Genomic DNA, 21594 nt, shown 5'->3' with positions numbered 1-21594 from the left:
TCTCTCCCATACTATTTGGATGCTTTTGGGCCTCATGGGTTCTTAAAGCAGGATGGGTATACCCCTTCGGATCCAGGTCTCTTTGACAACCTGATTACATCGTTATTGATGGGGTTAGCTCATCAGGCTAATGTCTCAGCGAGCTGCACTACCTTTGTTGGTAAGAAGAGGAGAGAGACCTTTACCTGAGCCATCTCCCCCCTCATTTCCCTGAGATTCATAAAGTAGGTTCTGTCCAGGGCTCTTTTGCACTCTGTGACAGTCTCTTCAAGGAGGAGGATTTCTCCTCCATGGTAAATTTTCATTTCCTCCACCCAATCGGCTAGTGGAATCTCAATAAGCTATGATTCATGTGGCCACTCAAAGTACTAGGTCACCTAAAGGTTGCGAGTATGTCTTCGCCAAGTAAGCACTCCAGGTCCTCTTCTCTGGTTAAGTCTCCACAGATAGCCAGGTTTCTCTTCCAAACCATCATCTGCCTCACAAAGCCCTCTTCCGGGAAGAAGTTTTCGGAGATAGGAGTCACTACCCTCGTCGACACCAGTAGGAGGTTGCTTGTCCCCCTTCGTAACAATCTGGGAGAAGTGGGGTGTGTAGAGTTGGGTGGTGGAGGTCTAAGAGTCGGGTACAAGATCCCTTTCCATTGTGCCCCTCCACTATCCAATTCCCCATAGGTTCTTGCAAGCTATTCCCCATCTTCCATCAAAGGGAATGCTGTGGCGATGGAGATTCATTTGTTGTGGGACAAGGGAGCATTAGAACTAGCTCCCCCCCACTCTGGGTTTTACAGTCGGATCTTCGTAACCTCCAAGTCTGACGGTTCTTGTAGGCCCATTATAGACCTTTCAGGCTTGAACCGCTTCATAGTTTCCATAAAGTTTCACATGGACACAAACTCAGTGCTGAGGTCTATCCAAAAACACGACTGGATGGTGTCAGTGGACCTCAAGGGTGCATATCCCCAAGTTCCAATACATCCGGAATCTCATATTCCTTCGTTCAAGGCTGTAATCGGAAAAAGATGGTTTGACTTTGTGATGAATCAGGAGGTTGATTTAGTTGCATTCAGGTTACATTTAGTATGTTTAAATGGATTTGAATGGATTTAATTGCTTGGAATAATTTTTGTCCAAGATAAAGTTTTATTATTATATAAATATGCATTTTAAATTGAAAAGTATAGGCTTGAACTTTATTTTATTGAATTATATTTCAGATACTAAAAATGACGATTTTGCATCAAAGTAAGTGCCCTAGTGCAAACAGCTGTAGTGTTTCCCAGTGGAGAAGCTGCTTCTAGTCAACCTGTAACATCTTTAGTGTCTCAGACAAGCAACTTTACATCTCACTCCCTCTCACAAATGCCATCACCACTTTCTAACCCACTTAACATCCTCACTCTCAGTATGTTCCAAGGCTGAGGCTTGTTGTTGTGGATAACTTAGAGGTAAGTATTTTCCTTTATTACAGTTTTGCACAAAATTACTAAGTCCCTGATTGGCTAAGCTCTTGGACTGGTAAATACATATATAAAAGTTAAAAAAGACTGTAGTTAATGATGTAGTGTACCTCCAGATCTAAATGTAGATTGGGATAAGCTCCCTCAGAAGCTCATTGTTAGCACTTTGGGTTATCAGGCTCCTACTGCTCACCTGTTTATGTGTAGGCAAGACGCCTTTATTTTGCGTTTGTATTTTGTTCAAGTGCACTTCTACCTGTTGTCTGTTATTTTTCTGTTTCTTTATTTTTGTTCTGTTATGCTCTTATACTTATATATATTTTGCTTTTGTATTGGTTACCACTGGACATTTATTTTGATTTTTAGTTGGTTACCCCTATTCCAGTATATGGATACATGTGCACTGTGCTTTACTTGGTAGGGTTGCATGGCAAATTCAAAAGTAACTACTCTCCAATTATCAACCTAATTACTTGAAGACTACAGTGCATAGTTGAGAAAACGAAATGACCCAAAATATGATGGAGATTAATCACAAAAAATAGTCTCTTGATGATGATGTGGAGTTAATAAATGGTGCTGTTGAACTGATCAACACCACCTATATTGCTCATTCTTAGAAAACTTGAACATTTGCGCAGCAACTGAGTAGGAGGCCTCTGAAAGCTGTGCCCACAGAACTCTTTTAGCAACAAAAGCGTTATATAGACAGTTATAATTACTTTATCAGAAGACAAGAATGCAGTTGAGACTAAACATCAAGATTAAAGGCGCTAGGGGTGTTAGTGTAACTCTGGGACATATGTTGGACCCACGAGGAGGTTACTATGGGTCAGAATCGACTCTCATCGAGGATTAAGTTTCCGTACTGGCTGTAGGCTCTCCAATCCCGAACATTCTAACATAAGAGACGACTCAAAAACTTGCAAAACATATATCGAAAGAAGTGATTTCTGTGTCATAGGCCAAACAAGTTATCATTATTTATTAAACAACTGGTTCCCCAGTTAAATACCCAGACCTCCTCCATACAACGTTACCTGAGTTAACTTTTATTTATGCATTGTTATTCTGTCTTCTGCCTTCTTTGTGTAAGGTTGGTTAGCGGTCTTGGGTCTTGTTTTCGTTTGTGTGTGTTTTTCTTTATTCTGTGTTGTAATTTGTGAATGTTATTGAATGTTAGAGTAATTTTTAAGTAATTTTATGTATTATTTAACAGATTCCCTAAGGATGTAATAAAGTTATTACGAAATGTAGGAAATAAAGAATTATGATGAATTTAGAACGTTTCCATGGTCCACCTTCACGCTGATAATATACATACATATATATATATATATATATATACTATATATATATATATATATATGTGTGTGTGTGTGTGTGTGTGTGTATGTATGTATGTATGTATGTATGTATGTATGCAGAAGGCCAGGAAGGAACTTCCTAGGTTTTTTCTTTGGTTTGGAATACGAGGATGAAGACTCCAATTCCTCTTGTATTACTAGTCCCCAGCAAACTCGAAGGCTTTGGTTCAACCTTGCAGCCTCATGTTGCACTTCGTCGCCTTTTAATAAAGGTGAGCGAGCCAGAAAAAAATATTCTGGCATTTCCAATTTAGCGGTTCTCTGGATTATAACAATATTTTACCTTGGAAATAGTGCTAAAGGAACCTATTTCACTGGCGCGACACGGGCCCTTCGCCCAGAAATAGATTTTTCCTACGTCAAAATCCCTTTTATATATATATATATATATATATATATAATATATATATATATATGTATGTATATTTATATACTATATATATATATATATATATAAGTATATTTATTTATATATTTATATATATATATATATATATATCTATATATATATAGATATATATATATATATATATATATATATATATATATAGATATATATATATCTATATATATATAGATATATATATATATATATATATATATATGTGCTATATATATATAGACATATATATATATATATATATATAGATATATATATATATATATATATATAAATTCCTATCGAAGTCGGTGGCATTCTCTGCAGCTACTATCCTCTTATCTAGGCTTTCAATTAGTCTTCTTTTTCTCTACTGGTAAGCTTCTTAAGAATAAGGAAAATTTATTCAGGATTACTTTCCATTTAATTTTCCTTTTCATTAGTCGACGGACTGTTTTGTCGTCTCTCAAGGGCAACTTGTAATCCAGTCCTGAGAAAGTACCCTTGAGAGGTGGCTCATACAAAAAAATTAAATGTAAAGATCCCAAATAAGAATTTCCCTTATTCCATAGGAAACTTACCAGTAGAGGAGAGGTATACACTAACTGACTCTCAATAAAGAGACAGAAAATGCCATTGACTCAGTAGGAATTGCATAAGAGAGAAAATATTCCCAAAAGCTACAAATGTCCTTTAATATCTAATTCGTTCTACATCGGAATTTTTAAGTTGATATTAATTTCGGCCTCTTGGTGAATTTTCGAATCAGTGAGAGGAGAAATCAGGACTTCAGTGATATTACCGACTCAGCCTACAAGTGAGGTATAAGTTGATCCCAATTCCGACCTTACAAATCACTGTTGAATTCAGGTGTTTGTAATTAGAATCGATATCCCAACTCCCTCTGCCACATGTAGTCATATATGAATTTTTAGCACATCACCGTGATTCATATACATGCATTTAGCTACCAAAGTCTTTAACATCCAATTCGCTCTACTTCGGAATTAATATATTTTCATATACGCAAACCAAAGGGGAATTTTTTATTTGATGATAATTTCATCCTCTCCCTGATTGGAACTAGCGGACAGAGGATAAATCAGGAATTCAGTGACATAACCGACTTGGTCAACAGGTGAGGTTTAAGTTGATCCGATTCCGACCTTACAAATCACAGTCGAACTCAGGTATTTGTAATTAGAATCAATATCCAACCCCCTCTGCATGTTAACAAAGTCAAACGTTTGCCTTATGTAGCCATATTATTTATCACATCACCGTGATTCATATAAACTAAGAAATGTAGGAGTTCTAAGTCAATTGGCAAAACAGGTACTGTTCTGGCTACTGCCTTGGCTGCTGTGACAACCTGGACAGTGGTGGTGCTAACTATTCCTGCTAGCTTTGTGGCAGAACTTCCACATCGGTGAACAGTTTAAACAGAACTTCTTGAAAAGGGTCATCACCAGTCTTGTCTTCCTGGGACAGTGGTTGTAGGTGCGAGAGGTTCGCAGGTTGCAAGGACCAACTCGGTCATGGGATGCAAAACTGCACCAGGGGACGAGCTATTGTTGTGGTCAGGAACTTCGGGCTGGCTCTTGGCCTGATACTGGTAGTGGGGTCAGGCTGGTAGGTGAGGGGGGGGTGCCACAACTGTAGTATTTCCAAAATGAACCAGAGCTCTCTGGCGGGGCTGTTTGGGTCCTCTCACGTGTGTTTAAACTCCGCATACCTGCCAGATTAATAACAACAGAGAGAGAAAACCATTTCTCCCATTGCAGATATCAAATATCATCTTTTCCGTTACACGAATTCTAAATCAATTACATAGGTTCACAATTGATAAAGTTTTTTTATGCAATAACAAGAAATGGAGTCAGATTTTCTGTCAACATGGCATCTCATTTGGTGCTGTTGCCACTATTTCAAACAGTTCACATGCATTTAAGTCCACGGATAAGCCGCTTAGATTCTCTCCAGGGGGCATTTTCGGTGGTCACTGTACAATTCTGGAGGCAGTTCTCCTCTCTACAAATATCTTGATTTCTTAATGTCATAGGTATAGAAATAAATTAGTAAGCAAGAAAACATGAAATAAAGACTAACAGAGTAAGTTTGACAAGTGAGAAAATAAACAATTTTATACAGACAGTTCTCTCTCTCTCTCTCTCTCTCTGACAAAATAATAGATAGGAAAATGACTGAATATGCTTGAATACGATATAGCAACAAAGTTTTGGCCTGACTGAAGTGTGGAGTGACTTTCCTGGTCATCTCACAGCCATGGATAGACATCAACTTCACAGCCAAGAAAAGGCAATCGTATACAAAATAAATAGGTATTTTCTAGAGGAAAAGGCAAATGGAGGGCCTATGTTATCCCATAAAAAAGCTCTCTCTCGGACAGCTGTAAGATTTAGACAGAAGAGAGAGATCAAGAGAAAAGCAGAGTAGGAAGGAGATTAAAGTACCTGGGAATGAAAAGCCTCTATAATATATAATTATAGCCTCGAGGTTTGTCTCAAAAACATTCAAAGGTCTGTCAATACGAGTCAGTTGTTGTTTATGTAAAATTGGCAACAGGGCAGATCTTTAAATGCCACGCCAGAGAACTCTCGTCTCTGTGGTAAGACTAAAGGATCTCCTGAAGGGAGATCAATAGCGTGATCTGCCACTTACACTCCATCAATCTATCAGCCTTAGACACCTGAGAAGTAGCTATTTCTCAGTGTTTCAGTAAGGTGGCAGGCAGGGAGATTAATGTCATCTCTTTAAATTCACCCCAAAATCAGTTCTGTAACATCAGATTGCTTATGGTTTAGATACTGAATGTTATTTGTTTAGATACGCGACAGAAATACATGTCATTGTTGTCAATAATACAAAAGCCTTTCTTTATGGCCATTTTGATAGTTTGTGACAATCATCTAGTGATATGACCATCAAGTCCTTCGACTGTGAAGCATTTGCCAACTAAAGTAATTGTCCTGGGAACCTTAATACAAGAGTTTCTTTCAGTCTCAACATAAGGATAGCAGGTACATCCATTCTTTAATTCCTTGGTGAAATGTTATGTGGAGTGCCAATTGGTCCAATATAATATCATCTCAAAAGAAGACCTCTAACAAATTTAAATACTTGTTTATCTTTAAATTCAAAGGTTATACATTGTTTACATTTTGTAATGCAGATACAGTTTGATATCAATATCATTAGCTTTGGAAGTAGGAGCACTGGCTAATACCTACTTATACATTCATTCATTTGTTTATTTCATATAATTCCTATTATTCCAGTGCCAGAATGAGCATTTGATTATATCAGAAAAAGGTAGTAAAAAAGAATTTTAGTGTGCTGTAAGTTATTTTTGTTATTCTTTTCAGCAATTAGCATGTCTAATTGCAGAAGTTGGTCAAACTAATATAAGTGAACATAAGCTATATGAGGTAGCGGTAATTTAACATGAAAATAATCCATATTGTTGGTGGGCTGTTTTTCGTTTAAAACTGCCAATCCCTTGAAAGTATGGCACCCAGAGTCACTGTCCCAGGTATGAGATAGTTTTGCTTACAAATATGCTCTGATGGCTACATGAATTTCGGTTGTTTTGTCATCTTGGCTTTGAGAGTCAAGAAATTTTTGTATTACTTATGTACGCATTTTTTTCTGTAAATGTGCTACGAGACGTTAGACGTTATTCATGGTTTATAGATTTTTATAGGGCTTTTGTCCATTTTATTAAAGAGTATAGAAAAGTAATCTTTGTTGAGTGTTGGCTCAGGTAGGTATGGTTGGCCAGAAAATGCTGCTGCATCAGCAAAAAAGTAGGTTTAATAACTCTTTAAAACTGTGTGTGTTCCAAATGGAGTTTTCGATATTGTGAAAACAAAAATAAAGAAAGTATGACATTAATGTGAAAGTACATGCAGTACTATAATTGTTCATGGGGTTATGAATTTCCTCTTTACGTATCAGATGAATTACTTAAACAAGTCAATTATTCATCCTCTTATAGTAATGTAGATACAGTGTAGGGAAAATAAAGTAAATCAAGTTGAAGTTCAGTAAAGGTAGATTGTCTTAGCATAATGAAGCATTGGATACCCAATGGAAATTATTTTTTGTTTAAACTTTAAGCAATGACCAAAGGAATGTAAGGAGAAATATTCATAATTTCTTTTTCATCTATGTTTTCAGGATTCGATGATCCATCTTTCTGAGGTGACAAGTGGTGATGTTGGCCATAATGTGTTGCTGGAGCAAGGTGAAATATTCTCTCTTTTCATTAGTATCTGTAAATGTACTAAAACTCAGCTTCATTAAGTAGGATGCTAAATTAACAAGTTAGCATGTCTTAGTGAGCTTGATCCATGTCAATATTTTTCATTTCATATTGTTATTTTGGTATTGACATAAAAAAGCATCCTAAAGTTTAAATGCAGCTGTTCAGGACGGTTGTCCTATCCTGAAATTATTTTACAAAGAAGGATGATTGTGATTATGACCACTTTCAAGGGACATCTTGAAGTGACCATCTTTCCCATGTTAAACTTTTAAAGAGAACTTTAAAAGCACCAGTTTATCTTTCCTATGAAAGTACCATACTAAAAATATTAATTTTATTGTATTGTAAAACTGAGGAATGTTCTTGACTGTACTTTGGGTGTTGGTGTTTCTAATCTAAATGGCTGTAATGCTACTTCAAATTTGTGTGCACCAGTAATCTTTTTATTTGCCTTGTTGATTTATATATGTATCAGTCCTTTCTTTATTTCTTTTTCTTTTCCTCTCCACATTTCTTTACTCTCAGGTTTTATCTATTTTTAGGTACTACATATGACATTGTATTCTTTGTTAGCTTTCTTAGCATCTTATTGAGTCCGTGAACTGTGACATAAGGATGTGTGCTAAATATTAGTGAACTTCACTGATATAATTATTATTATTATTACTACTATTATTATTTTTTTTTATTGTCTATCACAGTCCTCCAGTTCGATTGGGTGTATTTATAGTGTGGGGTTCCAGGTTGCATCCTGCCAACTTAAGAGTCCATCACTTTCTGACTATGTGTGCCGTTTCTAGGATCTCACACTTCTGCATGAGTCCTGGAGCTACTTCAGCCTCTAGTTTTTCCAGATTCCTTTTCAAGGATCTTGAGATCGTGCCTAGTGTTCCTATGATTATGGGTGCAATTTCCACTGGCATATCCCATATCCTTCTTATTTCTATTTTCAGGTCTTGATACTTATCCATTTTTTTCCCTTTCTTTCTCTTCAACTCTGGTGTCATGGTATTGTGACATCAATGAGTGATAATTTCTTCTTGATTTAGTCAATCAACTTCAGGTCTGGTCTATTTGCACGTATCATCCTATCTATTCTGCTACCATAGTCCCAGAGGATCTTTGCCTGGTCTTTTCTATCACTCCTTCAGGTTGGTGCTCCTACCACTCATTACTGCAAGGTAGCTGGTGTTTCTTGCTCAGGCTCCAGTGGAGGGCTTTTGCTACTTAATCATGCCTCTTTTTGTACTGGTTCTGTGCAAGTGCCGGACATTCACTTGCTATGTGGTTTATGGTTTCATTTATCGTATTGCACTTCCTACATATGGGAGAGATGTTATTTCCATCTATCGTTCTTTGAACATATCTGGTTCTTAGGGCCTGATCTTGTGCTGCTGTTATCATTCCTTCAGTTTCCTTCTTGAGCTCTTCCCTTAGTAGCCATTGCCACGTGTCATTGCTGGCTAGTTCTTTAGTCTGTCTCATGTATTGTTCGTGCATTGGTTTGTTGTGCCGTTCCTCTGTTCTGCTTGTCATTCTCCTGTCTCTGTATATTTCTGGGTCTTCGTCTACTTTTATCAGTCCTTCTTCCCATGCACTCTTGAGCCACTCGTCTTCACTGGTTTTTAGATTTTGCCCCAGTGCTTTGTTCTCGATGTTGACGCAGTCCTCTATGCTTAGTAGTTCCCCTCCCTCCTTCCTTCCGTGTTATGTATAGTCTCTGTATTTGCTCTTGGGTGTAGTGCTTTGTGTATTGTCATATGTTTCCTCGTTTTCTGGTCTGTGCTGCAAAGTTCTGCATTCATCCATTCCACTATTCCTGCGCTGTATATGATTACTGGTGCTGCCCATGTGTTTATGACTTTTATCATATATTTCCAGCGCTGAGTTTTGACTTGAGTATCGCCTTGAGTCTCTGCTTATATTCTTTCCTGATCGTACCCTTCATCTCTTGGCGTTTTATATCCCCTCATTCCATTATTCCCAGGTATTTGTATCCCATCTCATCTATGTGTTTGATATTGTTCCCATCTGGTAGCTTTATCCGTTCAGCCCTTGTTACTTTGCCCTTTTGTATGTTGACTAAGGCACATTTTTCTATTCCAAACTCCATCCTGATGTCCCCAGATACAATCCTTACAGTCTGGATTAGGGTATCTATTTCCTTGATGCTCTTACCATACAGCTTGATGTCGTCCATGAACATCAGATGGTTAATTCTGTTCCCTCTTTTCTTGAGTTGGTACTTAGCATCCATCTTCTGCAGTACTTTTGTCGTGGGGATCATGGCTACTACGAAGAGTAGTGGGGACAGTGAGTTGCCCTGGAAGATCCCTCCCATGATATTAACCTCTGCTAGTCTTATTCCAGAGGTTGTAAGTATTGTATTCCAGTTGCGCATTGTATTTTTGAGGAAGCTGATGGTGTTTTCCTCTGCCCCATAATATTTTCAGGCATTCTATTGGTCATGTGTGTAGTGTCATGTCGAAGGCTTTCTTATAGTCTTTCCATGCCATGCTTAGGTTGGTTTTCCTTCATTACCATTTTGTCTATCAGGAGCTGGTCTTTTGTGCCCCTACACTTCCTTCTGCAGCCTTTCTGTTGGTGGGGGATGGTGTTTGTATCCTCTAGGTAGTTGTATAGCCTTTCACGATGATACTGATAGTAACTTACACATTATTGGTAGGCAGGTGATAGGCCTGTAAGTTACTGGCTTATTTCCCTTACTCTTGTCTTTTTGTACTAAGGATGTTCTTCATGTGGTCATCCATTTGGGCGCATGGTGATTTGTGATACAATGCTTGAGTTGTTCTGCTATTTGTGGGTGTAGAGCCTTGAAGATTTGAGCCAGTATCCATGGACTTCATCGGGACCTGGGGTTTTCTTTCCCGTTGGGTATTTTCTTTAGTTGATGTCTGACTGTGTCTGTCGTGATCTCAGTGAATCTTTGTTTTATTCTCCCTGTTTCTTCTTCCTTAACTTCCTGGAGCCATGTTGCATGCTTGTTGTGTGATACCGGATTGCTCACATGTTTTCCCAGAGTCTCTTACTTGCTTCGGCTTCAGGAAATTCTTGGTGGTTGTTTTCCCCTCTTAGTTGGCTGTATAGTCTTTTCTGGTTGGTTCCAAATAGTTTGTTTTGTTGGTTTCCCTTATTCCTGTTCAGGTACCATTGGATCTTATGTGCTTTGGCCTTAAGCCTCTGTTTTACATCTTCTATTGTGTTGTTTAGTCCCCTCTCCTGTACTTTGTATTTCTCGTTCAGTTCCTCCCTTGTTTTCGGCTTCAGGAAATTCTTGGTGGTTATTTTCCCCTCTTAATTGGCTGTATAGTCTTTTCGGGTTGGTTCCAAATAGTTTGTTCTGTTGGTATCCCTTATTCCTGTTCAGGTACCATTGGATCTGATGTGCTTGGCCTTAAGGCTGTACAATCTTTTCTGGTTGGTTCTGAATAGTTTGTTCTTTTGGTATCCCTTATTCCTCTTTTTTACATCTTCTACTGTATTGTTTAGTCCCCTCTCCTGTACTTTGTATTTCTCGTTCTGTTCCTCCCTTGTTTTCTTGCTTCTTAGCCTTTTTTTCTGCCATCTCTTTCGTTTACTCCAATTCAGACCTCATCACCATGATTTCCTTTTCCAGGTGCCTTTTCCAAGGCGGTTGCTGTTTTGATTTCTGTTGGGTTGGTTGTGCTGGTGGTGTTGGTGTTCATATCTCCATTAGTTCTGCTACTAATCTTGTTCCTGCATATGCCAAGTTATTTGTTTCTGTGATATTGGTGGTGTGTCTTATTCCCATTATTTCACTGACCTCACTTGTTTTCTCCCTTAATTTCTTGGTGTTGTAGGCTTTCATGGAGGGGATCTTTGTTCTCTCTGTATCTGGCTCCATCCATTGTCTGATCTTTTCTACCCATTCTGTCCCCTCTGTTACTTCGTCTGTGTTTCTTCGTGTGTCGTTGTTTGATACCTCATCATCCTTGCCGTCTTTTGTGGCATCGTCTCTCAGTTCGTCTTCTTGTAATTCAATGCTGTGTCATTTCCCTTTCCAGTTCTTCTCTTTTCTGTTGGGGAGAGCCAGTTCTTTTTCATTTATGTTCCTACTTGGTCTGCCAGCCTCTGCTCTGTTTGGGGGGTGTTATTCCTCTCATTCTAGATGTTGACCAACCCTCTTCTATATCCTCTCTCCAGAGGGTTGCTTGTGATGTAGCATCTCCATATTTCCTTATTTTCTTGACTTTGTGTCTTTTCTTCTCTGGTTTGCTTCTGTAGTTCCAGTTTCTGGTTGTTGGTTACTATCATTGTGGTGGTTAGTTGATGGATGACAACCTCCAAAGTACCTGACCATCTTCCCCTTCAATTGGGCTGAGTACCTGGCTGCCGGACGAAGCTCATCTGTTGCCAGAGGTTCCATTTATGTCATTGTCAATTAATCCTTCATTTCTTTCCATCATTGCTGAGTTTTGCTATTTAACCCCATCAGGAAAAGGCACTCAGGAAGTTATGGTAAAGATCCTTTTTCAAGGGATCAACTCCGAGGAAAGCAGTCACCCATCCAACGACTGACCAGCCCCAATGTTGCTTAACCAGTCCATTGATGACTTAACCCACTCTGCCATGGTGCCACATTATTATTATTATTATTATTATTATTATTATTATTATTCCTCTTCCTCATACTCTCATAAATCATAGCAGGAAGGTACAAGCCCCCCTAAGTGATTATGAGGGGGCATATTTTTCAAAGTTATAGCCAGTTAAAAAATTGTTATGGACTGCAGAAATTATTTTGAGTATGCTTGAAAGGCCATTAGTTGCAAAAGCAAGCTTCACCAGAACAGAATGTCTAGATAAGAAAAAGAGGAAATGAATAAGAAAATAATATAGCTGCCAACAAAGATAACCTAACAAACAAATAAAAATATGCATGCATAAATACAAATACAGGTCAGGAAAACTAAGTCACATGTAATCTCTTTTTACACTACAAGCATAAAATATCAGTAATAGTGGGAGTAAGACAGTTCCAGTTCCACAGTTTTAATAGTACATTTAATGAAAGGCTTTGGGTGTCGAGTTGGAAAATACTATTTACCTCAAAACAATGTGGATGCCCTAGTTCCTAGGGTGTGGGCCACTGTTAGTATAATTCAAGTTGCATATGCAAATAAGAAAGTCTAGAAGAACAAGTACAACTACATTACCATCAAATATTATTTGCAGTAAAGATATTCATCTGCAAAATTTTTCTAACCTCAGTCATAAGGTAGGCTATAGCACTTCAGAACTTCATGATTTGAGTCTCAGCGAGCTAGATTGAGATAAAGATAATTTATAATTATTCTGAATTTGGAGTGTGTTGTCAAAGTAGGAATTTGAAATTATTATTTTGTTCACTTTCTATAGTTCCCTAGCATTGTTTCCTGCTGCAGTTTCGAGAGAAGACGAAATCCTTAATTTTCTATGTTCTAGAACCATAATATTTATTAATTTCATGTAGAAGTTCAATGTGCAGTAGCATTTGGTTATTAAAATTTATTGTTTGAGAGTATGTTAACTTACATTTTCGTAAAATTTTACTTAACCTGTTTATTCAAGATATTTGTAGACTTCCCTAGTTCATGAGGATCACATAACGTCTACTTGTGGTAATGCAGGTGTATACTAGAAGCCTCTGGATGAGAGAGAGGAAGAGAGAGAGAGAGATTGAGAGAGAGACAGAGACGAGAGAGAGAGATTCCTGATATCCCTTCACCTGTCTTCTCAAGTAGAAAGGGGAATGGTGTTTCAGTTCACAGAGATTTGTTTTGGCATTTGTCGAAAGTAAGGAGCTGCCAGGCCCTTTCTGTGAGTTATGATCTGCGAAAAAAATAGATTGTGCCTAATGCTGTAAATATATTTTATATTTATATCTTATATAAAGTATTTGAATCACCATTTATGCTACCATTGCCACTGCCAGCACAGAGACTCCTTTCACATGTTGTGTGGTATGATGGAAAATTCGTCAGGATTTTGTAAAGCTGATCTCAGTCTTTTGTCTGGGGATATTTTAAATATATCAGTTGTTTATGAATCAATTTAAATTCTTTGTATAATGAATCTGGAGAGAAAATTCTGAGCTCTACAGAAATTAATTATGGGCTAGACGTTTACTGGTATAATCACATTTTTCAAATCCTGTGTGTCGTGTGACATTCAAGAATTGCTTAAGAATGTATATCAGGTGTGTTTGCTGGTGCTTTAAAAGTAATTAGATTCATGTTAAATTTGTTTTGTCTTTGGTTTGTTAGCAAATCTTCAAACTGCTGTGAAAGAAGAAGATGTTTTGAGCGATGGTGAGGTCACGAATACTCAAACAAGTTTAACGACTAGCTTAGATCCTTCATCGCCTGCTGTTACATCTCAAGTTATTCTAAATGGTAAGTTAATCCTATCTTATCATCATTGTCATCATCGTCCCCATGTTTATTTTGCCTAATGTTTATCTGAATCCTGTTTCTATTCTTGTTTATTCCTGGAATTTTTTTATTTGAAAAAATTAGTCTGATTTAAAATTATGTAAAAATTAAAAAGTAAAAATTAACTTCATTCGCTGATTGAAGGTTTTTTCCATGGGGTTATGCATTTTATATTTTTTTAATGGTAGGGTAAGTCACACCCTATATTATTCAGTATGCTAAGATGAAACATTATGTACTCATCAATGTTTAAGAAAATAGTAGCACCATCAGTTTTTCCCCCTGATCCCAACTCTTGATGAGGTGGGGGCCTTAGGGATCCACTGCAGAGAGTATGCTCCTTTATTCCTACTCTCTCTGCTGTGGATTTAACTGAACAATGGGACCTTTAACTCCTTTACTCCCTCTCCTATAAATTTTCCCCTTCCCCTTCTTTCATTGATGACCGTGACATGTTATTGGATTACTGAATTGACTGCTCTTTTAACTTGATAGAGGGTGGAGTTGGACGGCATTCCACTCCACCTGTAAAACTAGAATACCTGACATGGTCGAGCAAGGGGAAATCTATATGTGAAGCCGTGCCCACAGTGGGTGTGGCATATATCCAGGTGAGTTTCCCAGAACAGTTACCACTGTGTAACAGTATTGCTCCTCCCCCAGTTGGGCCTCCATGGTAAGAGGGATCTCATCCTGGACGAAATTAATTTTATTGTTCCATGGCAAATATACCAGACCTCCCTATGACTACTGGCATGGCAATGGACTATCCCCAGGAAACCTCAATTAGTGAACAGTAGAGTGGTATCAAAACTTTGTTACCATATAGACCACATAGAAAAAATAGATATTGTGTTGACCCAACCTTGACTCATTTCGACTCCCTCTTTGGCAGTGGAAGTTGGTCAAGATTCCTGACATTGGATACCAACAAAAAAATATCTGCATTAAGATTGGACAACTATTTGTTAAATAGTAAAGTAGACAACCAACCTCAGAAATGTCATTTAGACAACTAAAAGACCAGATGTGGTTAATAGAAACCACTACTAAAATCCAATTGGAAAAGTATTTAACCATAAAGAACACTGATAATATAAAGGTAAATATAAGAAAACATGACAGTATGAACAGCATACAGGGTAACATAATACTTCCTAATAGTGAGGAGCCAATAGAAAAAAATATTTTGTTAGATTCCCTTAAAAAACGTACAACAACGTGCAAGATTGCGAAATATACAGTGTAGCCAGTAGACAAAGTAATGAAAATACATTGAGAATAGTAAAAATAAAATTTGAAGGGCAAGAATTGCCTTTCAAAATTAAAATCATGGGCCAAAACAGATAACTGAAAGCGTACATTCCAAACCACTAAAATGCCAAAATTGCCGAAATATATCGATATGTGCGTATTGTGGATTTGACAAACATACCACGCAGTGAAAGTATGGTGAACCAAAATGTGTGAACTGTCGGCAAAATCACCATGCTAGGTCTACGGAGTGTATGTACTATATATACAATACGAAATTAAAATGACATCGAGCCTTCAAGAGAGATCAGGAATGCCAATAAAAGAAGCCAAACTAAAATTGAAAGTTAGAGGAATGCATGATCCCGCTAGGAAACGACTGTTCTCTACTGTAATGAGATCAAAGAATGAAACAAAAATGGAAATGAGTAACAAACCCCTAAGGTAAATCAGAGAAGAAAAATAAAAAATAACAACTTTACTAGAAACTAATATAGCAAAAAACCAAGAAACTTGTGCAGATATATGTTCAAATTCGTTTGAGATATGAAGGGAAATGGAAGCAAAAAAATCATACATGTATATACTGAAACATTACAAGATAGTTATAATGACTGAAAGCTAAAGATAAAAATAGGCCTTTAGAGAGAACTCCACACAAAATCAAAAAAGCCAACAATTATCAAGATGTATCTGTTAAAGCAAAGACCAGAGACCCAAACGAAGAACATAACTTTGTCTCCTAAAGTAATAATAGAAGCAAGGATGCAAATACCCAGAACAAAAAAGAAATAGTAGAGGAGAGCACCATAGACAAAAATGATTATGTGAAGGGAGAAGAGATTACTCCATCATCAGTAATTGGTGCACCAAGAGTAAATGAAAAAAGAATGAGACATAATAACACATGTGGATGTAATGAATGTTTCATCAAATTATGCAACAAAAACAGAATAAGGTTATGAATTGCATATATTTATTACGTATCCATGATAATCCATTTGAAAATATTCGTTGTTGTAAAAGCAACCAGATTCCTGACACAAACTTCATCGGTTTTGCTGTGGTATAGCTACAGTGTTGCCAATTGTTTTTTGTGTTTACCCTCCAAACTTGGGATATGACTTATATACATAAATATTAGAAATCAATTTTCATCATTATTGCTTACTATGACATCTAGAATTCATGGAAACAGTTTGTAAAGGTATTAGCATTGGCAACGATGGCTGGCATCCCTAGCACGCATTAAAGATTACATTTGTTTCAACCATACAATTATTAAAAATAAAAAATAAAATTATTCAGTCATGCAATTATAAATAAATAATTTAAATCAAAATAGTAATATAGACTTGAATAAATGAAAATTACTAACAAAAAATCCATGTATACATACATATATATATATATATATATATTGTCGTAAACAATTCACGAACCCATTGTTTGCTCGACTCATGGATTCTGGCTGCCAGACATACAAAATTATTCCCGCCGTGAACAAACTCACGTATTTGTTAAGTGGAATTTGGAGTGAATTACGAACGAAATGTGTAAAATTACAATCAAATAAGCACTGTGGAGTTTCATTTGTGATGGCAGTAAGGATAAAACCACCAATGACAAGGTAAAAATGCATTTCAGTTCAAAACATGATCGTTGGAATAAGAAGTCACATACTTTCACTAATATAGGCAGCAAAATGTTTTATTGTGCTGATTACAACTGCAATATTGAGTAAAAGTAATAAACGTTAGATAGACACGGCAAATAATTGTTTAAATGAGCGCTGGGAAGGACATGTCTGCCAGTGTATGTCTGGTGTCCACGAGACTATATACCACACCATATTGGATTCAAAAACTGCCTTGAAAACATATTTTATGAAGATCTCACATGCTTATTTAAGTTCGTATAGTGGTTTCATATATCTTATTTTGTTGACGAAACTGCAATCTTTTGAATGGGTTGCTTAAAGATGTAATTGCATTTTTTGTTTCACTGATTAAATATCAAGTGAAAAGTGGCTCATTAGTCTGTGCAAGTGCTCGCACAGTCATGCATTACCCTATATATATACAGGCGGTCCCCGGGTTACGACGGGGGTTCCGTTCTTGAGACGCGTCGTAAGCCGGAACATCGTCAAAAATCCTAAGAAAACTTACTTTTAATGCTTTGGGTGCATTGTAAATTATGTAAAATGCATTCTTATGGCATTTTTCATCAAAAAACCTTCAAAAAGGATTTTGACGTAGGAAAAATCTATTTCTGGCGATGGGTTTGTGTCGCCCAGTGAAATAATCCTTTAGTTCATTATTTCTAAGGTAAATGAGGCTAACAAATACCAGAGAAAAATAAATTCAAGAAGATGTCAGTATAACTGACTCGTCTCACCAAAATAAAAGAAGGGTGTCGGTATGGTAACTGGGGCGAGTGAGACCACTACCACGAACTTCTTGCCATTTAGAATTCTCCCACACCAAAATCCCCAACTGAGAGAGCCGACCCACAGGTCGAGGCGGCAACTACTACCACTACACCCCACGCCACGCTGACTGCCGCGCCTCTGGTGGCCATCCTGAAGTTAGCAGGCAATCTTGGGCGACAGGGCAAGGGCAGGGTGGGATTTCACTGGGCGACACGAACCCATCGCCCAGAAATAGATTTTTCCTACGTCAAAATCCTTTTTCTGGGCTCAGTTCGTGCCGCTGCATGAAATAGTGCCAGAGAAATAGCACAAGATTGAAAGAATTAAAAGGGTCCCAATAAAACTAAAAGTAACCTACAATAATATAATTAGAGAATAAGGTATATTTGTACATAGAATAACAAAACCAAAGAGGATTTATTGGAAATATGTACAAAAAACTTAAATCTAAACTAGGATTTCAACTTATTTTCTGTGACTGTGAGTCATGAAATCACACAAGTAATTATTCACTTATTATTTAAAGAATCAGTAATTCATAACAATACAAAATTTTAATGAATATATAGTACAAGGTACAAGTGTGGAACCCTAGCATTAAAATAAGGGAACCACACTCAAGAAGTTTCATAGGATACAAATTATTGTGGGTGTCCCTAGCAAAAAAATAAGGGACACGCCGCTAAGACATAATCATAAGCAGCTAAGGCTAAAAGGCGAAGTGTAGAGCATAACGGCAGGTTAGATGAAATGTTAATTGAGGCAGGTAGAAAGGAGATCTGGATCTTCAACTACAACTACTGAGCAATGTCAGGGGAAACTATGTTCCCTGCTGCCACTGCTGGAAATTTTAAAGATTCCAAGGACTTTAAATAGTGACACTTAAAAACTGTCGGTGATTTCCATCCAGTATACTTTTTCAAGTCATCAAAGTTCATGTGTTGGAAATAATTAATGGAGGTGGCTACTGCCCTGACATCATGGGCTTTAGGGAATGATTCAGGGTTTGCTTGTTTAATAAAATAAAATAGAGGATCTGTTGTCTTATACCTTTAATGATAAAGTGCCACCTTTTCCTCTCCTAAAGAGGGGACCCGAAGAGGACGAGGATGTCCTAGACAGAAAGGCTCGTAAGGTCATCACTGGACAAAGAGAAGGGTCTTGTGGGAGAGGGATGACTTTCCAAGGTTCCCATCTTAATAGAGGATCCTCATTTTTAGCTAAAAAGCTGCGATCCGGGGAGAGTAGAACTTCTCCTGAGGGGAGGAATTCTATATGCCCCGCATCTCTGGATAGAGCCGACAGTTCTGAAATCCTAGCTCTTGAAGCCAGACTTAGCAAAAATAGCATCTTTCTTAAAAGCATTATGAAAGTACATGTAGAGTTGTCAGTGTCTGAAGCCAGTTTGAGGACGTCATTTAGAAACCATGACACTGAAGTAGGCCTTACGGAAGGTCTAAGTCTAGCACAAGCCTTGGGAATAGACGTAAAGTAAGAATCTGTTAAGTCTATATTAACCCTCTTACGCCGAAGCCCTAAAAATCAAAACCTCTCTGTATGCCGGCGCCGGTTTGGAGTGAGCGCGGAAGCGGAAAAAAATAATTTTTTCAAAAAATCACAGCGCGCTTAGTTTTAAAGATTAAGAGTTCATTTATTTTTGGCTCATTTTTTTGTCATTGCCTGAAGTTTAGTATGCAATCATCGGAAATGAAAAATAATATCATTATCATATGTAAATAATGCGAGATATGGTAGCGAAAAAAAAAATTCATAGATAATTGTATTTAAATCACGCTGTGCAAAAAACGGTCAAAGCTAACGAGTTACTTTTTTTTCGTTGTATTGTACACTAAATTGCAATCATTTTCATTTTATATATTACATAGTAAGGAAAAAAAAAATGCTATTTTCAAAAATTCACCATAATTCTAAATATTGTTCTAGAGACTTCCAATTTGTTTCAAAATTAAGACAAATGATTTAATATTACGATACTGTAAGAGTTTTAGATTAGAATTGCAGATTTCGACCATTTCGGAAGAGTTAAATTTGACCGAATGTCGAAATTTTTATATATATTTTTTTTTATATGCACATATTTCGGAGATGGAGAAAGCTACAACCTTCACTTATTTTGTATTTTATTTTTCATGAATTTGCGCACATTTTGATATATGAAACTCTATAAAAACGGCTAATATGAAAAGGAGCAAATATTAGGATAATGCGATGTACGTATTTCGGAGACTTGCGGCCGCGAATCGGCGCGCGGAGTGAAGGTAAATATATTTTTCAAAAATTCACCATAAATCACAATATTGTTCTAGAGACTTCAAATTTGTTTCAAAATGAAGAAAAATGACGGAATATTACTAGGCCGTAAGAGTTTTAGCTTACAATTGCGTTTTTCAACTATTTCGGTAGAGTCAAATTTGACTGAACGTGATTTTTTTTTTTCTATTTATTGTGATTTATATGCAAATATTTCGAAAAAAGAGAAAAGCTACAACCTTCAATCATTTTTAGTTGTATTCTACATGAAATTGCGCACATTTTCATATATAAAACTTTATGTAACAGCTAATTTTAAATGGTGCAAACATTTCGACAATCGCACAAAAAAAATTCTGATTTTTTCGGAAGAGTTACCGCGCGGACGTAAGGAAAATGTTTTTTTTTTTTTTTTTCATAAATTCACCATAAATCGAAATATTGTGCTAGAGACTTCCAAGTCGTTGCAAAATGAGGTAAATGATTGAATATTACTAGAATATAAGAGTTTTAGCCTACAATTGCGTTTTTCGACCATTTTGGTAGAGTCAAAGTTGACCGAAAGTTGAAATATTTGCACTTAACGTTATTTATATGAAAATATTTCGAAACTGATAAAAGCTACAACCATGGGTTGTTTTTTGTTGTATTGTGCATGAAATTGCGCACATCTCCATATATAAAACTTTATGTAACAGCAAATTTAAATGGGTGCAAACATTAGGACAATCGCACGAAAAAATTTATCGGAAGAGTTATCGCACGAACGTAAGGAAAAAGTTTTTTCATAAATTCACCATAAATCGAAATATTGTGCTAGAGACGTCCAATTTGTTGCAAAATGAAGGCAAATGATTGACTATTACTATAATATAAGAATTTTAGCTTACAATTGCGTTTCTCGACCATTTCGGTAGAGTCAAAGTTGACCGAAGGTTGAAATTTTTGCACTTATCGTTATTTATATGAAAATATTTCAAAACTGATAAAAGCTATAATCATGAGTATTTTTTTGTTGTATTTAACATGAAATTGCGCACATTTCATATATTATACTTCATGTAAAGGATAATTTAAAATGGTGCAAAAATTATGTCAAAGTGACAAAATAATTTGTGAGATGTGTCACTGATACTTTTTAGTGCGATAGAAAGAAATTCGCGCTTGCGCGCCTGCGTAGCGATTGTAAACAAAACAACGCCTTGATCCGTGAACTCCCAGCATCCCCCAAGGCGCGTGATTCAAAAGTTTTTGGCTGGTAGGCCTATAAGTATTTTTCCGCGAATTTTTAAAAAAACTTTTTTGAGCCGACGTATGATACGTCCAATCGGCATACGGGAGACATTTTGACTCGATATTTAATACGTCCAATCGGCGTAAGAGGGTTAAAACCCAGCTGGAAGATCTTCTTCAAGGCTGACTTGTTAGTAGTAATAGTGCTAGCTGCTAACCCTTTTTCGAACAAAGACCTAAAAAAGGATATAGCTGAATTAATAGTCATGGTTTTGATGTTTGATTCCTTCAGGAAAGATGCCAACTTCTTGACTGCAGAGTCATACTGACTCAGAGTTGAATCCCTTTTATCTGATTCCAGGAAAAGGATATTCTGGGGATCTATATCTGCATCTTTTTTAGCCGCAAACTTCATGAAGTCCATAAAGTTAGGGCTTTGAGAATTCCTGAGGAAGCG

The 21594-nt window shown here is 36.9% G+C and overlaps 2 protein-coding genes across 13 annotated transcripts in view; one reads left to right on the top strand and one right to left on the bottom strand.

Moving 5' to 3' along the window:
- LOC135201365 (cyclin-D-binding Myb-like transcription factor 1) overlaps positions 1-21594 on the bottom strand; it is a 389369-nt gene that overhangs the window by 35956 nt on the left and 331819 nt on the right. The window lies entirely within an intron of this gene.
- Positions 930-21594, top strand: part of LOC135195749 (uncharacterized) — a 47698-nt gene continuing 27033 nt past the window's right edge. Inside the window, exons 1-4 of the mRNA XM_064222197.1 lie at positions 930-1079; positions 1406-1447; positions 7406-7472; positions 13781-13909. Of these exons, the coding sequence (XP_064078267.1) occupies positions 930-1079; positions 1406-1447; positions 7406-7472; positions 13781-13909 (388 nt within the window). The remainder of the gene's footprint in view (positions 1080-1405; positions 1448-7405; positions 7473-13780; positions 13910-21594) is intronic.

The sequence above is a fragment of the Macrobrachium nipponense genome, chromosome 23, assembly GCF_015104395.2.
Source record: "Macrobrachium nipponense isolate FS-2020 chromosome 23, ASM1510439v2, whole genome shotgun sequence".
Lineage (NCBI taxonomy): Eukaryota > Metazoa > Arthropoda > Malacostraca > Decapoda > Palaemonidae > Macrobrachium > Macrobrachium nipponense.
This window is presented reverse-complemented; position numbering and strand designations above follow the sequence as displayed.